Below are 14,875 nucleotides of genomic sequence, written 5' to 3' on the forward strand. Positions count from 1 at the left end.
AATTGTTTTACTACAGAACTCCTCAAGTCTTTTAGTGTAATAGTATGCATTGTGAGTTTCTCACATTTACTGGACCAATGACTGTTTCTTTTTTCTCTTTTGTCTTGTTTTGTTTTGTTTTGATGGACAGCATTTCTGAGGACTGGCATTCTGATGAATGTAATTTAGTAAGCACCGAAGAAGGAAACATTATTGATAAGATGGTCTCCAAATGACATATGAGTCAGACTATGACCTGTTTATTGTGCATACTTTTCAAAAATATCATTGTTTTTGCAATGGCAGGATTATGAATGCGCTGCTTTGTTAACTCAGCAAGCCAAGAGTAGTAGTTAATAGTTTAGCACCTCTATGGCTGAATGATTCCATTCTAAGTAGGGATCGCAGCCCAATTCTGGATTCAGTAGCTAAAATCTATCACAGCGGGTGGAGTGATTGCTTTAGCAAACTGCATTCATTTATTCCCTTAATATATGTATGTTATAAAATGTCCCTTTTGGGACCAAGAAGCACAAAGCTGAGACTGTTGCCTCAAAGTGACTGTTTGCAAATTGGGGCTTAATGCAATCCACAGGTGGGAAAGGTATAAGACTCCGGCTTTCCTGCTCTGTCTGTTGTGGTGTAAGAAGCAGCTGAGGCCACAGCTGGAGTTCTTGTTACTTTAATTTAAGAAGTCTTTTTCTCTCGACTCTATTTGGATGGTGCTTTTTATAAAATGACACAGTCAATTTGTTTTCCATGAAAGAGCTATAATAATCGATTGCCAAAAATCCACCTGAGTAGTACCAGCCTACTACTCCTCCTGACCTCAGCCCCACACCAAAACAGCCTCCCAAGCCTGGCCTTTGTTCTTACTGGTCTCTTTTCTCGATCCTCATTTTTTCTCATTCCTTGATCACCATTTTTTCTCATTCTAATGATATTAATTCTAGTTTACTCTTTTCAATCAGGTTAGGTAGACTTTAAAAGTATACCATGAATCTCTGCAATTTTCCTATGATGAATTCATTCATCAAATTTCATTACTATAATATAAATGTAGTTTGGATGAAGCTCTCTTAAGTGGATTTTCTTACTCTTTCTCCAAATGAAAGGAATTTGCTATATTTTAAAACCTTTAACACAAGCATTTTTTTAAATGGGGTAAGAGTATAGAGGCCATTTGTAAAAATGAAGCTCTCACAGGACAGTCCCTCTTCCAGGTCATTTTTTAAGTTGATGTGTAATAATTGTACATATTTCCGGGTACATGTGATATTTGATACATTCATACAATATAAAGTGATCAAATCAGGGTAATTGGGGTATCCATCACCTCAAACATTTACCATTTCTTTGTGCTGAGAATATTTTAAATCTTCTAGCTATTTTGAAATATACAATAAACATTAATAATACAGTCATCCTACTGTGCTGTTGAACACTAGAACTTATTCCTTTTATATAACTCTATTTTTATTCTCATTAACCAACTACTCCTCGCTCCCCCTCCCTGCCATCCTTCTCAGCCTTTGGTAACCATCTCTCTGTGTTCTCTGCCTCTGTGAGATCCACTTTTTTAGCTCAGACATATGAATGAGAACATTGTCTTTGTATGTCTGACTTATTTCACTTAAAATAGTGACCTCTGGTTTCTTCCACGTTGCTGCAAATTACAGGATTTCATTCCTTTTTTATGGCTGAATAATATTCCATTGTATATATAGCACATATTCTTGATCCATTTGTCTGTTGATGGACACTCAAGTTGATTCCATATCTTGGCTATTGTGAATAGTGCCACAGTAAACATGGAAGTGCAGATATCTCTTAGATATACTAATTTCCTTTCTTTTGAGTGTATACCTAGCAGTGGGATTGCTGGATCATTTAGTAGTTCTATTTTTAAGTTTTCGAGGAACCTCCATACTGTTTTCTATTGTGGCTACACTATTATACATTTCCACCAACAGTATACAGGGGTTCCCCTTTCTCCACATCCTTGTCAGCACTTTTTTTTTTGTCTTTTTGATAATAACCATTCTAACTAGGGTAAGAGGATAACTCGTTGTGGTTTTGATTTGCATTTCCTTGACAATGAGTGAGCATTTTTTTTACATAAGCTGTTGGCGATTTGTATGTCTTCTTTTGAGGAATGTCTATTTGAATCATTTTCCTGTTTTTATTTGGTTATTTATTTTTACTATTAGATTGTTTGAGCTTCTTATATATTCTGAATATTAATTCCTTTCAGCTGGATAGTTTGCAAAAATTTTCTCCAATTATCTAGGTTGTCTTTCCACTCTGTTGATTATTTCCGTTGCTGGGCAGAAACTCTTTAGCTTGATATAATCCCATTTGTCTACTTTTGCTTTTGTTGCCTGTGCTTTTGAGGTCTTACCCAAAAAAAATCTTTGTCCAGACTAATGTTCTGAAGTATTTCCACAGTGTTTTTTTCTAGTAGTTTCATATTTTCTTCTAGTAGTTTCATAGTTTTCTTCTAGCAGTTTTCATGTGTTTTTCTAGTAGTATCATAGTTTGGGGCTAGACCACTTTTTAAAGCAAATCTGATTAGATTGAGGATTGATTCCTAGGAGATCCTAGATTAGAAGACTCTTTAATTAAATTTTAATGTTTATATATATTATAGTAACAAATACATGGAAACATTCTATTTATAACAGTTGTTGACTAGTTAAATAAATACTGTCTGTCCATTAGTATGATGATATATAAAAATAAATCATCAATGAGTTGTAAAAATGTTAGTGACATGTTAAATGAACAAGTCAGCTTGCAAACAGTAGGTAAATAATGAACTTAGTTTTGTTAACTGTAAATGTGCACATCCACGTATAGAAGGAAGGTTGGAAAGGAAGGACATGTGGATACGTACATGGGAAAGCGGTTGAAAGCATAAAAGTGAACGTAAGGAGAATGGAGTATAATTGTATTTTCTATGTGGCTTTTGGGAAGTTAGATTACCTTTTGAAGACTTAGTCTTTTCACATGTAAAAGGACGATAATAATGCCTAACTCAAGATGATGGTTGATTGGATTAATTATGTATCTAAAGCGCTTAGCACGAAGTAACTGAAATGGCAGGTATTATCGATAACTTTTATTTTCAAAAATGTTAACAGTAGCTATTTCTAGATGCCAAGGTTCTTGCTATTTATTATTTTAAAAAGTTTCCACCAAAATATATAATATATAATGTAAATGAATACAATATGTAATCACTTAAAGTGCATATGAATATATGTACATATATATGTATATATTTACATGGTATATTGCTCTATCTTTTGCGTCCCTTCCCTAAGTAAGTTATATCTCTGATAAACATTTTTTCAAAGGCTTAACCCTCCTTTGAAGTTCTATGCTTAATTTTTCCATGAATCGTCTCATCTTCCCCAGAAGTTTTAATGCTGGTACGGACTCTTGACTCCTCTACCTGTATCTTCTGTATTTTAAATTCATTTTGTAAACCTAAGTCTGTATAACTTTTTCTTCATATTACCTAGTCATTTCATTAGGTTTTTCTTGTTACAGCTTATTTTATATTATATGAGTGAGCAGAGAACATGCCAGGAATCGCTCTTCTTGTGGCTTTTAATAATAGTAATAGGTACTGTGGTTACAGCACTACACATCGCTATAACACTGCAAGCCCAGTCGCTCAGTGTTGCAAAGGCACACAGGGCAGGTGTCTAGCACTGGATGAGGGACATGGCTGGCCTGTGTCGTGTGCTGAATGGTGTGAGAAGTCTACCAGTGGCTATTAAGCTTTGGTGTCTTGCAGCAGAGTGAGCTTAGCCAGAACACATTTCAGCTGAGGTGATGTGTGCTGGCCAACTATGCTGGCAACTCAATATACTGCCTCTCATTCGCATTTTCATTACCCCTGGACGCCTCCCAAAATCACAGATGGTGTTTGTATTACCTTCCCAGACAGATCTCTCCTCCTTTTCCAGTTGAAGCCCTTTCTACTCTTCACTTCACCTCTGGTCTTTGCTGCCTGCTATATTATTAAATATAGTTGTTTCAGGATCTCAGTTATAACAAAAATGCCCTATATGTGTGAAAATTATCTAAATGTCAATTGATGCTGCCCTTCCAAAATGTAGGCTTAGTGAAAATATGTGTTTCATTCTTTACAAAGAACTTTCACAAACATTATTTCATATATACGTATTTATATTTTCTTCTGAAACCATGGCCTAGTATCTCACGTCACTTGAACAAAATAAGGAAGGCAAATAGTATTACTTCTTCAGCACAGCAGAACAGATGGCTGTGAGAAGCCCCCAGTAGGATGCAGCTACTAAGTTTCAGACCTGGACTTGAACTCAAATCTTCTAAGTTCAGTGTTGCTTCTCTGGGATTAAAAGAAAAAATGTACTGGATCCACCTTTCCTGGAACAATACAGAAGACAAAATCAACCAAGTACACAAAATAATGAAGAGGTCCTGGATTCCAGGATTACTTTAATATTTTCTCTATTTTCCTTGTATCTTTGACTTATATCAAAAGTAAAATATCTTCTAGCTGCTAGTATGTATTTAGTTTTAGACTGCTTCAGCTAGATTGCCAACAACGGCATTTGTACTGGACATGTGGTTTACTTAACAAAAACATAGTCCATTAGGATGTTTTAGGAGTGAGAATTGGTTCAAGAGTTCTTTATAATATTTCTGAAACTCCAGGGAACACTGGAATCTTCCTGAATGTGTAGATTTTGTGAGACACTGAAGTCAATAAAAAGCTTTCTTGTATCTTCTAGGGAGAAACTGAGCATCTTTTATTTTAAATCATTAAGAAGACCAAAACATCCTATAAGGCAGTTTAACCGTAGAAATATAAGAACTAAATTTTCTCCCTTCCCCTTTTTTTTCCTTTGTAGCTTAAGGGGAGCTGATGCCGGCAATGGGATCAGAGTGTTTGCACCTGACATCGGGATGTTCATTGCTAGTCTGACCATCTGGCTTCTCTGTAGAGACATTGTCCAGAAACCTGTGACAGACGAAGCAGCACAGAGCAACCTGGAGTTTGAAAATGAAGAATTGGTAAATCCACCTCCATGTCTCTTCCTTCTTTGGTTTCTGAGGACCTTCACCCTTAATGAGTTGAAGAACTATGACAATAACAGCTGAGCATGCAGAGCACGTTATGATTCACAGTGCTTGACATAAACGTTTACTGTCACATTGCGTGACACCCTCGTGCAGTCCCAGTGGGCAGACACTCTGGTCCACACCTTAGCAATGAGAGGACAGGCTCAGGGGTGTTCATAGGTAAGGGCCAGGCTTTGACCCACCACCCCAAACTCTCACGTGATATTATCTCGGAGGCTCACCGTGCAAGGTCATACATAGTGTTATGGTTCAATTGGTCTGGGTACCTTCGTTATTGCAGAATATTTAAAGAAGTAACATCTGGTAGTTTTAGGGGAAAAAATGAATTCCTCCTTGCAGGGCAGCTTTCCAGTCTGTGCATCTTGTCCTGCTCAGTGGAGGGGTGTTAACTTGGTGTGCTTTGATCAAGTTGTTTTAAAGCACTCCAAGGGGGAAAAACATACATATTTGGAAAAGTGTGAGAATTTTAGAAAGGTAAAAATAATGAATGAAATGTATGTTTGCTGGCTGGTTGAAATGTTTCAGGAGTAACTGCTGAATTGGAAGCTTGTCCTATTTTCGCCCTTGGGTATGAGAGCTGTCAGACGGCTCTCACACTGCCCCCTGACCAGCCTCAGGACACTGTTAATGTTCTAATAACTGTACTTTGTTAGGTGAGGTTAGGTGACATCAATTTAAAAAGTAATTGATTTATTAGTGGAAAGATAACATTTATAAAGGAAAAAGTGACTAAAACTATTTGATTTGGACATTTGATGCAAAACACTTGCAAGTACTAAATGTTTTCAGTCATAAGCTTTGGCAAGATATTAAACTTGTAAAACTGAAGTTAATTGAAGTTACTTATATTAAGAATGTTAACCACTAAGGCATTGAGGGAGGAAAATTCTCACTTATGGAAAATGATTTATGTGGTTCACAAGAAAGCAGACAATTGCCTTGTATGCTTATTTAAAAAACAATAAAGGGGAGATATAATTCAATAAACCTATGTAAACTAGAAATGATATTGTCTAGCCAGGCATGGTGGCTCAGACCTGTAATGCCAGCACCTTGGGAGGCCCAGGTGGGCAGAACTCCTGAGGTCAGAAGTTCGAGACCAGCCTGGCTAACATGGTGAAACCGTGTCTCTACTAAAAATACAAAGATTAGCTGAGCATGATGGTGTGTGCCTGTAATTCTAGCTACTCAGGAAGCTGAGGCAGGAGAATCACTTGAATTCAGGAGGCGGAGGTTGCAGTGAGCCGAGAAAGCCGAGATCGCACCACTGCACTCCAGTCTGGGTGACAGAGCGAGACTCTGTCTTTAAAAATGTATATATTGTCTACAGTTCTTATGGGTAAAAAATATGCAATCACCTTGCTTATCAATATTCTGCTATTTTTAAGGCAAATGTTAAAATGATGCTTGGTGTAACAGTAATTATAGTAAAGTCAAAGTCGCTACTAGCCGCTTACATCTTACTTCTAAGACTTGGTACCGTAAGGCATGCATTAGCGTCCTAAAAATGGAAGGTGCTTTTTCTTCTTGTGGATATTACAGTTGTAAGACAGAGGATTTAAATTTTGACTGTTTTTTACATTTACAGTTTGAAAATGACTTTATTTAAATAATCTTTACCAAAATTTGCCTAAGTTTGGGGAAAGTAAACCAGTAACTCAGATTCTTCAGTTTGGGTATTCTTTATTTTTATTACTTATAAAGGCAAGTTTTTGTTTGTTTGTTTTTCTTTTTTTTTTTTAACTTAAGTTCTGGGATACATGTGCAGAAAGTGCAGGTTTGTTACATAGGTATACATGTGCCATGGTGCTTTGCTGGAACCAATAACCCGTCATCCAGATTTCAAGCCCTGCACGCATTATTATTCTCATAAATAGTCGCTATAGAAGGAAGAGAAAGGATAATTATTGAAAATTGAGTGGACTTAGCAGTCAGACATGGAGGCCGCCTAGTATATGATGCTGAGACAATTGTTTATTCTCTTTTTTCTTCTACAAAACAGAGACACTAATACTATATCACCTAGTAGTTGTGAATGCTAAATAAAATTTCTTTAAAAAAAGCACCTGCCACAGTGCCTGCTCATTTTGCTTGCTTAGATAAATTGCTATTTGCTCTGCTCGTTTTGTCCTTCTCCAATCTGAGAGGTAGTAGAGCAATTTCAAATTCCAATGTTCCTCTTAGAATTTTTGAAACTTAAATGGGAAGATATTTTGACGCCAACCCACTCAGTAAAAGAATCTCTTCTGTGCCATTCATAACAGATAGCCATGAATGGTTTGTTTTAAGAAGAAAAAGCATCTTATAAAAAGAACTTATGTGACCAAGGACAAATGCTGTTTGCCATAGGACTAAGAAAGCCTACACTGATCAACAAAAAGCATGGCTGTGAGGTGCCATACATGTGATGAAGAAAAGAACACAATGCGGTCACATGGGTTAATTCTAAAGTCACATTTTCTTCCTGATTTCAGTTTTCAGCGATAGATTTAGGATACTTCACTTCCATTTGAAATTTGCTTGAATATGTAAGCCTTATGCATTATTAATCACATTATTTAAAGATAACAATAAGATGGACAGATACTCCAAGCATTGTTTATTAGGGACATTGAAAATACTAAATGTCATAATAACGGCATTATTTTCCTTCTCAGTTACATTTGTTTGGGGCTATTTTAGATGATTGATTTTATTCTCTTGTCACCTTCCAGCCCATCAGGTAGCCCAGGAGGAACAGCGGGGTGGGTGAATCTTCTGAGATTAATTCACAACCAAAAATTGCTTCCATGTGACAATCTGGACTTGAATCTGAAAGGAATAAAAGTACCTGGCCAAAATCAGCAGGGGATTTATTTTATTTTTGACACCACAACATATTTCCTGCTGCTTATAAATCTTGGAGTTTGCACTCTGGAATGTTTGGTTTTTAAGGATACTGAAAGAACAGTGTTAGCTGGCATTATTTCTTCTTTCATTTATCTCAATGGAGAAATGGCAGGATTAATCCACTGGTGCCTGTAAGAATTCCTTTTCAAAAGCAGTCTTGTTTTAAAGCAGCAACTAATCCCTGGGGAAGACTCTTGGGTCTTCTGTAATCTTCACTGATTTGATAAGGCTCGAGTTTGGTGTTTTAAAGGTGTTCACAAATCCAAGGATTCCCCATAAAACTCCCAGTGGAAGTGGAGATGGCAGTGCAGTGGGAGCCTATGCCTTGCTCCTGCATTTTACCGAGAGCCAACTTCATCGAGGAAATCCTTCTCCTGAAATGTCCTCAAAGGTTATTTCTCAACTGACACATTTGGGGTCTTGTCCATTTGTTCATTTTAATTCAGAAGCAGATCTACAAATCAATCATTACTGGGAGAAAGGTTCTTGATCTGAAATCTTAAATAAGAAGAGTTGTATTATGAAGATTAAATTGAGTAGAAAAGAGTTATTTACATAATAAAACAATATATCATTTCATCAAACTGACATTATCTTGTATAATCCTAAGCTTACAACTTTTTCTAGCTATTACATGAGATTTGAGGCCTTATTTTTTAAATAGTATTTTAATGTATTATTAAGCCAAATTTCTGATAAATCAAATGCTTATTCAAATAGGAACTGCCAAATTTCTGATTAATCAAATGCTTATTCAAATAGGAACTGCAGTCGTGACTTAGCCTGTGTAAAGAGGCATCTTCTTAATAGACTGACAAGTCAAATATGAAGGATAAAAATAATATTTCATTAAAAGTCATCCCCATATGCTAAAAATTCAGGGATGCAACATTAAGTCCTGCTAATGTTATTTGGAAATTTATTCTGAACCTGAAAGATTTTGCACCCTGCTTTCTAATTCCTAGTGTCCATTAGCCTGTCACAGCATCTGCATTCTAGCACATGACATGACCAAATGGGCTGTGCTTCAAGTCTCAACTCAGGTTCAAGTTGCTGGTTTTTTTAAAGAGCAAGAGACAAAGAAGGAGAGAAATCAATCATTTTATTGTCTTCTAATTAGGCTTTCAACATCTGCTCAGTTCTAGCTTGAGATTTAGTCCAAAGTCTCCAACTTTAAATTTTCTGGATCCTGTTTCTTCAAGCACACAGACATGATCATTTGAAACATGGAACCATTCAGAATGGTAAGAAGCTGAACGGCTGCCCAGTTGCCTTGCAAACTTTGCACTTCATGACTTAGTGTGAATGAAAAGCCTTCTTTGTGGTTGTCCTAAAGGCTGTCACTGCCACTCTTAGTGGTAAAGTGGGTGACTCCCTTCGCTGATCCTTAAGGTCACTTTCAGAAACTGGGCAAAACTTCCTGTCATACATACCTCAAAATGCCAGCCACTTGGTCTGTCTTCTTGGGGTAAAACACATTCACAATTTGGACAAAGCTTTTAATCCTAGTAGTTTTAGATGCCATTAGTTTAAACAGAAGAGATGATTTTTTATTGGAGGAAGTCATGGATCTATTTATTGTCTTCTGGAAAGTTTTGGTATTTATCACAGGCTAGTTAACTTTGAGTCCATGACTGACTTTATTCCCCCAGAGTCTTCCAGCCACATCCCTGGTCACCAGGTGAGAGCATGGATGCCCACTCATCCTGTCCTCTTATACCAGCACACCTGTGGAGCAGGCCCTTGGGACGGTCAGTGAGAGCCACCTTCGTTGCATAGAAAGGCGGTCAAACGTGGTGGCTCACACCTAAAATTCCAGCACTTTGGGAGGCCAAGGTGGGCAGATCACGAGGTCAGGATATCGAGACCATCCTGGTTGACATAGTGAAACCCTGTCTCCTGTCTCTACTAAAAATACAAAAAATTAGCCAGGTGTGGTGGCATGCGCCTTTGGTCTCACCTACTCAGGAGGCTGAGGCAGGAGAATCGCTTGAACCTGGGAGGCAGAGGTTGCCAGTGAGCCGAGGTCACACCACTGCACTCCATCCTGGGTGAGACAGAGTGGGACTCTGTCTCAAAAAAAAAAAAAGGCAGGGATATTATTGTTGACAATATGTTCATTGAGTGGACATTGCCTAGCATGGACTCGAATATACAACTCGTAATAAAAATGATTTAAAGAATTAGCAAAGAGGAAATCAACTAAAGTATCTTTAAACTATTAAAACGAAATGATTCCAGATTAATCTTCATTTTTATTTCGCCCATTTGTTAATTAATTTAGCAACATTGAAGAGCATGTACCTCTTCTCTGCCTTTTTCAAAGAATCAAAGCTCCAAAAATGCCTTTCACCTTTAACAATCTTTTTAGATCAATATTTTTACAACTTGTTGGAATATGTTGTTCTGTCTTTGCAGCATTTGATAGGTGATTTCATGCATTTGAATTGCAAATAACCACAAATACCCACATGAGAAACTTGTGTGAGGCAATTGCAGAGCCCCTGTGTCCCTTTCTTGGGGGTAGAGTAGGGCTGAGATGAGAGGAACCACAGTCCCACCCCTCATGCCATCTGTCCCAACTCCAGAGAACCTGCATCACTCAAGGAATCCCAGTCACCTCTTTGTACTTCTTTCCTCCTTATATTGTAAATACCCTCGAAATAGAATTTTCACCCACTTTATGTAAATAAGTTCCCCATATTGCTTTGAAAATATTGGTCATATGTCTGGGAGCAGGAGACACAGCTCCTTCCCCTACCTCCACTCCTCCTTCCCACTGACTTCCTCATCAAGGTTAATAGACGCTCCATCTACCCAGATGCTCGAGTCAGAAACATTGATGTGACATGGATTTCTTGGGGCCTTTGTCTGTCACTACCAATAAATCTTTTGAATTCTACCTTCAAATTCTGTCTGAAATCAGTCCACTTTTCTCTACTCACTGCCACAATCCTCACCAAGCAGCCACTGCCTCTCAGCTAGGCCTGAAAATATGTTCTAAATGGATCTCCCCACTTCCAGCTTCCCTTCTTACCCTATCCAATTGATACTGCACACAGCATCTGGATTATTCTTGTAAAATTAAAATTAAATTATGCCACTTCCCTAGATAAAACACTTCTTTGGTTTCCCTTTAACCTAGAATAAAATTCAGTCTCTTGACCTTGATGCTCACGCCTCTGCATGGTTTGGCCACATCCTACCTTCATGTCCTCACCCTGTGCTTTTGCCCCACTCCCTCACTGTGCAGTACCCACCCTGCCCTTCTCTCTGTGTCTGGATGGGGTAAGCTCTCTTCCTGCTGGATCTCTTCCAGGCAGTTCATTCTTATGTAGATGTCTTCTCACTCTTGTCCTTCTGGACTCTGCTGTACAGTTTGCTCTTATGCAGATGCTTTTCTCCCCACTCCTGTCTTTCTGGGGCTCTGCTATGTAGTTCACTCTTGTGCAAATGCTCTTCTCCCCACTCTGGGGTTCTGCTCTACAGTTCACTCTTGCATGGATGCTCTTCTCCCCACTCTTGTCCTTCTGGGGCTGTGCTGTGTACTTCACTCTTGCACAGATGCTTTTCTCATTCTTGTCCTTCCGAGGTTCTGCTGTTCAGTTTATTCCTGCAGAGATGCTCTTCTCCATCTTGTCTTTCTGGAGCTCTGCTGTGTAGTTTGCCCTTGCATGGATGCTCTTGTCCCCACTCTTGCCCTTCTGGGGCTTTGCCAGGGCACACCGATATGTAGGTGAACCGCTGTTGATTGACCATTTCTTGGTAGGGCTTCAGAGAAGGATGCTTTTTTTTTAATCTATGGACATCTTTATTTATTCAGTATATCTTTACCGAGAGCCTACTATGTGCCAGGATAAGCAAAAACTAATATTTAACAGGAAATATTTTGTGTTAATATTTAATCCATTTAATTTAAAGAACAGCTGACAAAAAGGACAGTTTGTCCTTCCCTGTCCTTTATTAAACTTCCATTGCTTTGTAGATGGTGGTTGAAAGCAACGTCTATGCACTGACTTTTCCAAATGAAATAGGGACTGCTTAAGCTGATCTTATGAGTTTGGAAAAATAATCTTCCCAAAACAAATCTAGCAGCAGAATAAAATATTTGCTTTATCCATTAAATGCTATCACATTAGGCTTGCATAAGGTACACAATAGCATTCAAACACATCCATCTTTTTTTCTCTCGCTTCTTCCTTTCACAAGGGAACCCTGGGGATGAAATTCGTCTTCTGCAGTGAGTCACAACTCTTGTCTTCTCCTTCCTCTGGCTCTTGTATTGAGATGAACCCATTCTGTTAAAATAAATTGTTAACTTTTAATAATAAACAATGAACAAACAACTGATGACACTTCAGAAAAATGCTCCTTTTGCCTCCAAGATCTTTTGACTCATTATATGTGACTTTGATACACTTCTATAGAAATGTTTTTAAAAGCTTGGTTTTAACCACGAAGAAGAGAAAAAAATGGATTAAGCTGCACGAAAAGCTCTGCTCTGACATCCAAAGCTTGACTGAAACCTAAAGGAGGTTCCAGAGATAATTTACTTCAATCTATTTTCCACATAAGGGGGTCTGCTAGGATATGGTTCAAACAAAATATTTTCAGATTGTGCCTATTCAGCTGAGCCCCTGTGGAGAATTCATTGATCAGTGGTTGCCAATGTCAGCCAGGGCATGGATTCTGGAGGGGCTGCTTTAGATCACCCGAGAGAATACTTTAATCATACAGATTCCTGGAATTCATTCCCATAATTTCTGATTTAGTAAGTTTGAGGTTGAGCCTGGTGATCTGCTCTCTTAAAGGTCCTCAGGTGATCCTTAGGATTTATTCCAACCCAGTTGGATTTTTACAGTGCTTGGAGTAATGAAACATGGATGTTTGGGTCCTTCCAAAAATGATTTATTGTGTTTTCTTTGTCCAAAATTGAGTGGAAATCGTGGCAGATGCTATGGCTTAATGGAACCAGTGCTGCTGTAGAGTGAGAGGGTGTTGTGGGATGAGATGCAGAGATACAAAGCTTTAGATCCCATCTCATTGTGGGATGAGAGCTTTGTGTTTAGGCCCTTATTCAGGGCCCTAACAGAGAAGAGGCTGGCCTTGTATAAAGTTGATTCTGTAGTACCTAGAGCTTCCTTATGTGCAATGAGAGAGCCTATACTAATACATGTTATCAAATGTTGAAATTAGTAACTTTTATTTATCATGTTTTCCAGTAGTCTATTATTTTTATTTTATTTTATTTTATTTATTTATTTATTTTTTTGAGATTGAGTCTCATTCTGTCGCCTAGGCTGGAGTGCAGCAGAGTGATCTCAGCTCACTGCAACCTCCGCCTCCTGGGTTCCAGTGATTCTCTTGCCTCAGCCTCCTGAGTAGCTAGGATTACAAGCGTGCGCCACCATGCCCAGCTAATTTTTGTATTTTTAGTAGAGACAAGAGTTTCACCAAGTTGTCCAGGCTGGTCTTGAACTCCTAACCTCAGATGATCCACCCGCCTCGGCCTCCCAAGGTGCTGGGATTATGGCATGAATCACTGTGCCTGCCCAACTATTTTGAAATATACATTAATAACTACAGTTACCAGGCAGTACAATAGATCCCCCAAAATCGTTCTTCATGTCTAAGTGAAATTTTGTACCCTTTGAATCAGCGTCTCCCCTTTCCAGGTCCCCGGCCTCCTTCTCCAGCCTCTGGTAACTACTGCTCTACCCTCTACTTCTATCAGTGCAACTTCTTTAGATTCCACGTATAAGTGAGATCATGCCATATTTGTCTTTCTGTGCCTGACTTATTTCAATTAGCATATTCTTCTTTAGATTTATGCATGTTGTTGCAAATAACAAGATTTCCTGTTGAAATCATAAACTTTTAAAGAGGCGAGATAAACGACTTAAATGTCTTTAAATAAGTTTTAGATTTTGACATAGTCAATAATCTGTGTAATCATTTATTTGACTTTTTAAACTGTAAAGAGTTTATTTTGTCTTCAGTTTCTAAGATGACTCAGGAACCAGGGAAGTTAAATCTTTATTTACAGCCTTTCCTCCTCCTTAGCGTCAAGGCCAGAATGAAGTTTTGTTCCACTGCAGGGATAGCTTACAGCTCCAGCAAGCAAGACTGCCTGTTAGTAAACAGGCGAGAGTGAGTCCATTCTCTTTCAGAGGTTCAGTGTTTATACTTCAGCAGACTTGGGGGGAAAAAGCCTGCCTGTTAATAAGCCAGCCTGACATGACTAATGGCAGTTCTGGCCCTGACCTACCAGGACAGTAGGGGCTCACAGAGTCTAACCCGTCTTGCTCTTGGCTCTCAGCTTGGCAAATTTGAAAAGTATTTTCAACTGACAGCCCCAGGGATTTCTGTATAAAAATGCTGAAAAACCTAAAGTACAGTGGTAAGTTTATAAAAATCACAAAGGCCCAGTCCTTCCTAAGACAGGTCAGGGAAATGCATTTGTATAACCTCACAAAGGCATCTTGATCAGAGATTTCTATTTGATTTAATCTACATCCGTAGCAATTCTATAATTGAATAAGAACACATTTATTATGAAAGTCACAAGTGTGTTTCTGACTGTGACCCAGGCGGCCCTGGCTATGTTTTTCTTTTTGCTTCTTTTTCAAGTGCAGTGACTAAAGATTTTGGCCAAACTTCCTTCCTAGAGGGAGATTTTTAATGGGTTGCTCACCTGTTGTGATGGGGAAAGAAGCAACAGATGCCTGATGAGCAGGTCATCTGTGTGTTGACGATGGTGTGGGTGTCCTGGCAATGGCTCTGGTGGGTGGATTTCTTTGTGGGGAGATGGAGTAAGCTGAATGGAAGAGCTGCCCTGGGCCTTAGGAGCTGGAGAAGGCATCCTAAG

At 38.5% G+C, this 14,875-nt stretch overlaps 1 protein-coding gene across 5 annotated transcripts in view; it reads left to right on the forward strand.

Annotated features, from left to right (window-relative positions):
* PIEZO2 (piezo type mechanosensitive ion channel component 2) overlaps nt 1–14,875 on the forward strand; it is a 468,788-nt gene that overhangs the window by 258,303 nt on the left and 195,610 nt on the right. For all 5 annotated transcript variants that reach the window (XM_007974699.3, XM_073006482.1, XM_007974697.3 and 2 more), the window contains exon 5: nt 4,887–5,049. In XM_007974699.3, coding sequence (XP_007972890.3) covers nt 4,887–5,049 — 163 coding nt within the window. The remainder of the gene's footprint in view (nt 1–4,886; nt 5,050–14,875) is intronic.

Source organism: Chlorocebus sabaeus, chromosome 18 (genome assembly GCF_047675955.1).
Source record: "Chlorocebus sabaeus isolate Y175 chromosome 18, mChlSab1.0.hap1, whole genome shotgun sequence".
Taxonomy (NCBI): domain Eukaryota; kingdom Metazoa; phylum Chordata; class Mammalia; order Primates; family Cercopithecidae; genus Chlorocebus; species Chlorocebus sabaeus.